The 9039-nt window shown below is 55.7% G+C and overlaps 1 protein-coding gene across 1 annotated transcript in view; it reads left to right on the forward strand.

The window, feature by feature from the left end:
- Nucleotides 1-9010, forward strand: part of TCTN1 (tectonic family member 1) — a 23408-nt gene extending 14398 nt beyond the window's left edge. Inside the window, exons 7-15 of the mRNA XM_012731023.1 lie at nucleotides 103-123; nucleotides 2340-2474; nucleotides 2941-3066; nucleotides 3306-3391; nucleotides 3903-4043; nucleotides 5432-5594; nucleotides 7421-7546; nucleotides 7917-8061; nucleotides 8842-9010. Of these exons, the coding sequence (XP_012586477.1) occupies nucleotides 103-123; nucleotides 2340-2474; nucleotides 2941-3066; nucleotides 3306-3391; nucleotides 3903-4043; nucleotides 5432-5594; nucleotides 7421-7546; nucleotides 7917-8060 (942 nt within the window). The 3' untranslated portion in view covers nucleotide 8061; nucleotides 8842-9010. The remainder of the gene's footprint in view (nucleotides 1-102; nucleotides 124-2339; nucleotides 2475-2940; nucleotides 3067-3305; nucleotides 3392-3902; nucleotides 4044-5431; nucleotides 5595-7420; nucleotides 7547-7916; nucleotides 8062-8841) is intronic.
- Nucleotides 9011-9039: the final 29 nt, after the last annotated feature.

Genomic DNA, 9039 nt, shown 5'->3' on the forward strand with positions numbered 1-9039 from the left:
AATGATGTAAAAATAGACTATTATGTTATTAATTAAACATAAAAAGTAACATTAAAAAATACTGCTTCTTGCTGTACTTAATACTTTTTTTTTTTTATCTAGGTGCCTAATTCAACAGCAGAGGTAAGAGTATTAATGAAGGTAAAAGACAGTTTAAATATATTCTTATTGCTAAGCCCTTTGAGATGAACTCAGTTATGACTGGGAGTGCACATTTCTGCCAATAACAAAAACATACGGCAAAAAGCAGAAATGAAATAGGGCTACCTTGGCAGAGGAGTCTGGTAATCACACTTCAGATTTTCCACTTCCTCCGCTTGCTGTGCACATGTTTTCAAGTTTCAGTCCTGACACGTGTGTGGCTTCTGCGCCCTCACAGTGGCCCTTGACAGCTTCTTGGTCTCTTCCGGAGAGCCAGCCGCTGTCCATGAACGTCCACACTGTGTAGTTTCAGGCTGGAGCTCCGCGCAGGTTCTGCGTGGCCGTGGTCAGGAAGCAGCAGACCGGGCCCCCACGCAGGTCTGTGTGACACAAACTTGGGTTCACAGGGACAGGCCTGTCAGCCAGGGCTGGAGATTGACTTGTTTTTAAGACAACGTCCAAGGTCTGCTGGAGTCAGCAAAGCCAGTTATGGTGCTCGGATTCACTGTTGGTACGTGCTGACCCATCAGCGGAGAGGTGACCCTCGCCCTAAAGTTTCACGGGACCGTGTGCTTTAGTTGTTTGCCGGGGAGTTCAGCGTGGGTCTCGCTGATGGGGACATCCTTACCGTTATGTTTCACCACCTCTGCTGGCAACTGATGGTGGATGGGCAGTTTGTTGCCACTAACAGCCGTCAGGCTTTCCACTGGTTTAAGCTGAAGCCTTTGGTTTCTTCCCACCACACCCACACGCCACGTGGATGGTTCCATCAGAAACTGGCAGGGGAGGGCACGAACTTTGTTGGAATTCAGAATCTGCTGAATCAGGGATCAGGATGTTCAGATAAAGAAATCAGGGTTGGGGGAGTGCATGGGACTATGGTGATGGCACATGGGGGATTGGGTGACGGGAAGTCCGTGGGGATTAAACCAAGGTGGAAAAAGACACAACATTATGTAAAAATAAACTACGGTGATAATGATGATAATAATAATAAAAAGAAATCCAGGGTTACCTTCTGATGAGCTAAACTTCGGAGCGAACTGCTTGGGAGCGTGGAATGCCTTCATGATCGCAGACCCCACTAGTCGGCTGTGGCCCGAGGGCCTCGGGGCGCCTGGGGTTGCTCCTTGCCCACCCTGTGGTGTGAGGGCTTATCGCGCTTCCAGACCTCGCTGTGCTCTTCTGTGAATGCTGTGACTTGTAAGGACAGTGGCAGTCTGGGGAGGGGACACATAAGAATATTTATGAAATGTCAGCTGAAGTGCTCAGTGATCCTGAATGATGCACGGCGTGGCAGGTGACCGAGGGCGCAGTCACATCAGCAGAAACAAGCCAGTCTGTTTCCTTTCTGAGCGGCGGTGTCTAGGGGCACATGCTCCGTGGCACAGTCTGAGGGAGCCGAGCTGTCAGGCGCTGCAAGCGGTTCAAGAATTGCATGTGCTTTTGTTGCTGGGGGGCCATAGATGAAAACTGTTCCTGAGGAACAGTGGGCCAGCCAGGGCTTCTGATTCTGCTTCACAGCTTTGTCTGTGTCTGTTTTCTCCTGCCCGTGATGCCACCATGTAGTGTGAGAGAGAGAGAGACTGACACAAGTCGCACCGTGTAAGACATTGTCTCAGATACGCTAATCCGATGAGTAGATCCACAGAGCTGGGCGACCATCACCATTACCTACCCCCAACATTTGACACCCCAGGAGAAAGCTGCCCTCTCCATCTGCCCCGCCCGCGCCCTCTGCCCCGGCAGCCTCCCAGCCGCTTCGTGTCTCTCTGGACTTGCCTGCCCTGAGCTTTCCTCTCCACGCAGCCTGCGTCTGCCTCCTCGCGAGGGTGCTTGCAGTGTCGTGCACGTGGGCATGGGGCATTTGTCTCTTGTGGATGAAGAGTGGTGTTTGGATGGCCAGAGCACATTTCGTCCGTTGGTCAGCTGGCGGCCACTGGGTCTTTAGGTTTTGGTTTACGAATCCTGTCGTGTTTCTGTGTGTGTGTTTGCAGAGGTGACCACTTTGATTCAGAGTTTTGCTTATCTATTTCTCAGGATTTTTTTGTGTGACTGTGTATGTAAATTTACATAGCAACTCTGTTTTTGCAAATACATACTGCTGTGGAGCACGGAAGTCTGTTTCAAGTCTTGTTATTTTAACCCTTTCACCCCTGCCGTGGTCTTTGGTGACCCAGGCCTTCTGTGCCCTGCAGGTCCCTATCACTGTGCAGTCGCTTGTCGTTCGGTCTCTAAATAACACACTCACCAGACTTGAGACCCGTGGGGTGCTGCACCAGGCTCTTGTGGAGGCCGGGGACGGTAAAATCTGCACGAACGTGGTTCTTGAGGTAGGCCCCCACCTGGCTTGCATGGCAGATTCCAGCTGCGCGGCCTGAGAGGGCAGCGGGTGCGCAGGGAGCGCCTGGCCCGTTCTGTGGTGCTGCCTTCGTGGGCCTGGCTCCTTGCTTGCCCTTACGCTCTCAGCAGACGACAGTCCTTTGTCTGTCTCAGAGATCATTGCGTGTGATTCCTCTCCACAAACATAGCGACTTGCCGAGAGACTCAACATTTGTCGCTGCTGCTTTGTTTTAGCACATTTAGCGCTGGGACGACCCCACTCCCAGACTCCCCGTCCCTGGGCACCCCTGGAGTCAGGGAGGAGGCTCGAGCCACGGGAGGCTGAGCGGCTCCTGTAGCCCCCGGACAGGAGCGAAAGCTTCGCAAGAGGGGGAGTTGAGCGAGTTGCCCCCGTGGGCATTCGGCGCCTGCCCACAGCTGTGGGTCCCCGCGTGTGGGGCTTCGCTCTGTTTGCAGGTGAAGTACAGCCTCTGGTACACCGGCGCGGGCGAGGTGGCGGCCGCGGGCCTGGCGCTCCTCCTGGGGGCCGTGGGCCGCGCGGCGCTTCCGCTTCAGCAGAAGTTTGAGATCCGTTTTGCTCAGGTAAGTGTGCTTCGCCGTGTGCAGGCAGTGGCCAGGAGCAACGCCAGTGTGAAGCTTGACGGGGCGCAAGGCCGGGAGCGCGCCCCGGCTGCTCGCCCGCGCCCGCAGATGATGTGCGGTTCGGGCAGGGGAGACATTCTGTCACGGGTGGCCCCAGGCTTTATGGTGAGACGCAGTTCGGCCCTGGCCACCCCTGCGCGAGCCCGGGGAGACCGGGACGTTTCCGCGCTGTCTTTCAGCACCGCGCCAGGCCAGTCCCTCTCGGCGGGAGCCCCGGCTACGCGGCGGGACGCCCCTTGGCCGCTGGATTCCGGCCCCACCAGGGGTATCCTTTCTGGGTCCGCAGAAGCTGACTGCCTTGTGGGCGGTGTGGGCCACCTCCCCTCACTGCTGAGGGTTCAGGGGCTATTGTGGGGGTTGAGGGCGCCAGAGCCGGAGCTTCCTCTGCTGGGCCTGGGCCTGCGGGCTGCGTGGTCTTGGCATCCTGGGGACTGGCACTTGGCGGGGCAGTGAGAGAACATGGCCTGGGAAATGTCAGTGTTTCAAAACGAAAATGGAAGGTGGAAAAGTTGACAGACACCAGGTATATTTAATTTCACACTTAAAGGCTCCTAGACAGAGTTACTGGTTTTGAAAATTGGAATGGCAAATGTTGAACTTTCTTCTGAGAATCAAGGAAAATAATTACTATTATGTTTTTGTCCTCTCCTGGGAAATAACTGTCAGAATCCCAGAGGCCTGGAGAAAGGGACCTTGGGGTCTCACGCCTGTCTTGTGCCATACATGTGACACTTCTGAGAATAGCACAGGCGATTGAGCCTTAACTTCCCGTGAATGTCTGGGATTATTCAGACCACGAATAGACACGGACAACTTACTATTCTCCGTAGCACGACCGAGCAGGACTGCTTAGCAGTAGAGGGGGTCCGGACCCCCGTGTTATTTGGCTACAGTATGCAGTCCGGCTGTAAGCTAAGGTAAGAGTAAATTACCTCTTGGCGCTTGTTTTGTTTCAATCAGAAGGCAAAGCGCCGTCCTCTCCGCGGGCCCCCTCCTCCCCCAACCTCCACACGAGCTGAGGGGCGCTAATGAAAACCACAGGCGGCTTCTCCTGACCAGTGGGTAGTAGCAGCGGTAACAATACCTTCTTGTCATCTCATTTTTTAATGGTTATTTATCTATGCATACAAAGGCCAGGGTGCAGGCCAGAGGTGTGGAGGGTGAGAGGATTCAGCAGAGACAGCGTGGGGAGCAGAAGAGGCAGACGGCCTGAAACCCAGCGCTGAGGGGAGCAGGGGGAGACAGGAGAGGTCTGCTGCGCGTGTGGGTCAGCTCCCTAGCTGGGATCGAACTCGCGCTGCAGCGGCTGCCGACAGCTTCAGAGTGCCGACATTAACCCCGTGGACCCCTCAGGGGTCCTTGTTTTCTCCCTTGTGTTGATGAGCAGTGTACGGTCTGTCAAATTCAAAGGGACACGGGGACGGCATCTTCTCGGATACAGCAGGGTGGAAATCCCAAGGCTTGCTCTTAAGGGGGCCACAGCGCCTGAGTTCACAGCAAGAGTATTTCTCCTGAAATTCTTCTATTTTTAATTTTAACACACAGCACGCAGACCGGTGAGAGGAAACTGAGAGTCTTGTTTTCAGTGGATATTTCTGTTACCAGCCACGGCGGCATGTAAATGCCACTAGCTTTGCATGAGCTGGTGTCAAGACTGGCCGTCCACCCTGGCGTCCCACCCTGGGGCTCCCACTTGCAGCTCCGAGCTGATTGTCTGGAAACCCACCCCCAAAGAGTGAAATAACCGACATTCAGTTGTATTTCTTGACTTTCTCTTGGTTTTGTGACTTAGTTGACTTCCCCGGTGGAAGGTGGAGGTTTGTCTGTTTCCGCCTCCATCCCGTACCCCACCACCTGCCGGCACCCCACCCCAACACATCCTCAGAGCGGTCATGTCATCCTGGTGCTTAAACGGTGTTCGCTGTTGACTTCATTCTCCGAGGGGGTTCCAGGGCGCAAACACAGGGCCCCAGATGTCAGTAGGGCTGGGTCCCTGCTGAGAAATAAACAAGCCTGATGCCTTGCTCGAGGGCTTCTCTGAGGGCCGTGTGCTCTGGGGGAGCTGGGCTGTCACCCGGCCTTTTGGCCCAGAGCCTCTGGAGGGGACAGTTGGGAAAGACTGTTTTGGATTCACCTCCTGGGACAACCAAAACCTCACAGTTAGACACGTTTTTGGCTTCTTCTAGATGCCCTTTTCGGGGAGCGAGGAGTAAGACCTCAGAGCGAGCTTGGGTGGGGTAGGGCCTGTAGAGACCGCTGGTTTCAGCAGTAGCTTCATTTGAGCGACCTCTTTTCCCTCCCAAAGGCTGACCAGAGCTATCACGTGCCAGCGGATAGAGCAGAGGATGACGAGCCTGCTGCGGGGCCAGGGCTTCCCAGATTACGTGGCCCCTTTCGGGGATTCCCGGGCTCTGGGTGTGCTGGACTGGGTGCCTGTCCACTTCAGCACCCAGGCCTCCGGCGTGAAGGTAAGTGGGGGCCTCGCCGCCCCCCAGCGACGGGGAGGTGGAGGCGGGGGGGGGGCACGTCTTCACGAGGCGGTGGCGGGTGAGGTGTGCCAGCTTTGGTTTGCACCAGGCCTGACTGCTGGCTTTGGCCAGCGATTTGTGTGGGTTTGTCTCTCTCCTCACCCACGAGGTGGGACTGAGGGTCACCGTCGTGATGTCACAGGTTGTGAGCGTGACGCTCGTGCCTCACGGTCGCTCCATCGAGCACGACCACCCAGCGCTGCTGTCACTGTTGGCGAGGCTCCAGGCCTCTAGGCCTGGGGTGTGACACAGTGTGAGTGGGGCCTGTCTCCGGAAGACCGAGGCCTCCTTCCACCCAGAGCCGCCCGCCCTTGCTCCCGGCCTGCGAAGGGAGCCCACACGTGAGAGCTTTCCGCTCCCAAGCTCCCGAGAGTTGAATGAAGTTGACTTTCTCCAAATAGGCTCCTGGCCCCGTGTGACTCCTCTGCCCACCTTCTTCTTTTGTCTCAGCGTCAGCGTGTGGGCCGCCCTCGCTGCAGGCTGCAGGCATGCTCTCCATCCTACCCTTTAATTGCCCAGTTTTCCCTGTCACAGTTCTTCAGGCCTCTCATTATCTGCTTAGCATATTTATAGCCGGGGATAATGGGGGTGAAGACTAGCTCACTCCTCAGATCCTGCCCTCCCAGCAGAGACTGTAATGACTCAGCCCCTGCTGTTCAGCTGCTAAGTTGCGCTCCGCTCTGCCACCTCAGTGGGCCAGGCAGACTGCTTCTGCCTTCCCGGACACGGGCTAGGGCATCCTGTTACCTCCTTCCCCCTCGGAAAGGAAAACATGCACTGGGAGAGAGGTGGCCGTGCGCACATGCGTGTTGCCAGCCTCTGCCGCTCCAGGAGCTCAGAGAAGCTGGGGGTTCTGAACCCACCTTCAGGAAGCCCGGGGAAAAGTCAGCGATGAGCGCATCCGCCAAGCTCAGGCCACACCAGCTGCACGTTGCGCCTTCTCCTGATACCTGCAGGGCCTCCATCTGCGCCCTTGGCGGGCCCTGACTTCAGCAGGCCTGCGAGCGCGTCGTGTCCTGGAGATGTACTGCGCACACCTGCAGCTATGGGAAAATCGCAACATACACAAAAGCCCCACGGACCCATCGTGCGCGGCTTCAGCACTTAGCACCTGCCAACCTGAGACACGCTCTAAAACACCACTGCGGTTAGCCGGGACTCGGCGCCCACTTGCCCTCTCCGCCCTTGGGGCCGACCAAGGCCCCGGGCGGCGTCGAACTGCTCCCGCAACACCCGGCCTGAACTCAGGCGCTCTGCTCACGTGGCCGTTAGCTCTTTGAGGCCTGACGGACTCCCCAGCCCACGGCGGCCCACCGCCCTGATGAAAGCGCACGTGAAAGACAGCACCTACGCGCTTGTCCCTCTGCGCCTTCACGTGGCCGCAGGCAGGTTTCATTTGCTGCCTGCTGACGCCATCTTCTCTCGCCCCACGTCCAGCGCCAGTTCCCCTCCTGAAGCAGCGCGAGCTAAATGCAAACTAGATGAAGTTAGAGGCCCGCACAGCTGGGGTGCAAGTCACGCCGACCCCTTTAGAACCGGGGGTGGAGATGCGGCTTTAGGTGTTAAAATATTTTTGGAGCCTTGAGTACGTGAAACTATGTGCTTTGTCTAAGCTGTTTTTATCCAAACTTCTAGTCTATTCATTCTCTTGTTCAGAACATTTTGTAACAAGCAAAACGTTTTATAATTAAAGCTCTGAACTACAGATTAAGTCTGACTCGCGCTGGTGTGCTTTTCAAGTAGATTAACGGCATTTCGTCGTGCAGGGTTACTGCCAGCTCCCGGTGGCTTTGGTGATAGAGGTGAAGTGGACTAAATACGGGTCCTTGCTGAACCCACAGGCCAGGATCGTGAATGTGACTGCGAATCTGATTTCATCTTCACTGCCTGAGGTGAGCTCTAACTGGTTTAAAGGAACAGGCCGAGATACAAGCCCAGATAAAACTCAGGTGTGATAGGTAAAATTTATTGTTTTATGAAAGACAATGAAAATATAAACAGTCTGGATTCTTTCAGAAAGTCAGCAGTCATAATCTTAGAGGGAAAAGTCGCCCCGACAATGGTTTTCTTCACATGAGCGTTCTCATGTAGACGTGATCTTTAAAGTTCTCGGGAAAACTGAGTTGTGGTTGATATCGCTGTGCTAGGAAACCTGGGTGCAAAGTGCCTCTCTCAGGAGACAGTGGCGGGGCGAAGGAAGCCGAGCTGGCCTCTGCGACCCTGGCAAGACCGGGTGAGCCTGTGCCACTGACCTCGTTTCAGACCGACTCAGGGAAGGAGAGGACGATTCTGGTCTCCACGGCAGTTGCTTTTACCGACGTGTCTGCGCCTGCAGAGCCCGGCTTCAGAGCTCGGCCGACCATCAACGCCAAGCTGCCCTTTAATTTCTTCTTCCCGTTTGTTTGACGTAAGTCCCTGGGCGACCTCGCCAGCAGGGAGCGCGAGTGGAGCCCTGGGCTCCCGAGACGCCACCCAAGAGGGAGCCCCCCCGCCCCCCATCAGCACACTCTCCTCTCTCCTCTCTCCCCGCCGAGAAGTGTCATTCTGCTGGGGCGGCAGCCAGACCTGCTCTCCAGCGCCTGACGCCTGGGCTGTGCGTGGCGTCACCCCGCACCCTGGGGGAAGGCAGGGAGGGGCCGACCTCGAGGTGTCTCCAGGCTCCTTGCTGCCTGCTTTAATGCAAGTTATTAAAAAAATCACATTTTTAGTTCAGGTTTTCTTTTCAGGATTTTCTGAAACGAGTATAAAAATAGCAAGGCATCGCATGAAATTGCATGGCCGGGCCCCCCGAGGGGCGCGTCCCCCAGTGTCTTGTTAATTACAGTGGGTCCCACTCTAACTGCCATCTCCGTGCCAGGCACTGGAGCTCACTCTCCACCTGGTGGGCACTCACCCCCGCCGGCGGGGATGCCACAGAGCAGCTGAGGCCGGAGCGAATATGGGGGGGCCCGAGGAAGGAGAGCGTTTATTTTATACATTAATTGTACAGTAATTGGGAAAGATGCTGGCAGGTAGCAGAGCTAGGTGGAGCCAGCCAGGCTGGGTGAGGCAGGGGAGGGCCCGGGAACCTGAGAGCAACCTCCCGGGGGCAAACTGTGGCAGGAGAAGCCCTTCGGAACAGCACTGCAATAGAAGAGACTTTTCTAGAACGGCCGGCAGCTGAGGTGACTGTTCTCTTGTGTTTCAGGAATGCACTGGCTCCTTGACAGACCGGTGAAACTTGCAAATCACGGATGAGATGACCTCTCATGTACAACTCGTAGCAAATCACGGATGAGATGACCTCTCGTGTACAACTCGTAGCTGCCCAGCTTTCTTGTTCACCCAAGCAAGAGTAAAGTGTTTACCACAGAAAACAGGGTTTATGATACATTTGTTACAGTGT

Source organism: Condylura cristata, unplaced genomic scaffold (genome assembly GCF_000260355.1).
Source record: "Condylura cristata isolate star-nosed mole 26May11 unplaced genomic scaffold, ConCri1.0 scaffold00029, whole genome shotgun sequence".
NCBI lineage: Eukaryota > Metazoa > Chordata > Mammalia > Eulipotyphla > Talpidae > Condylura > Condylura cristata.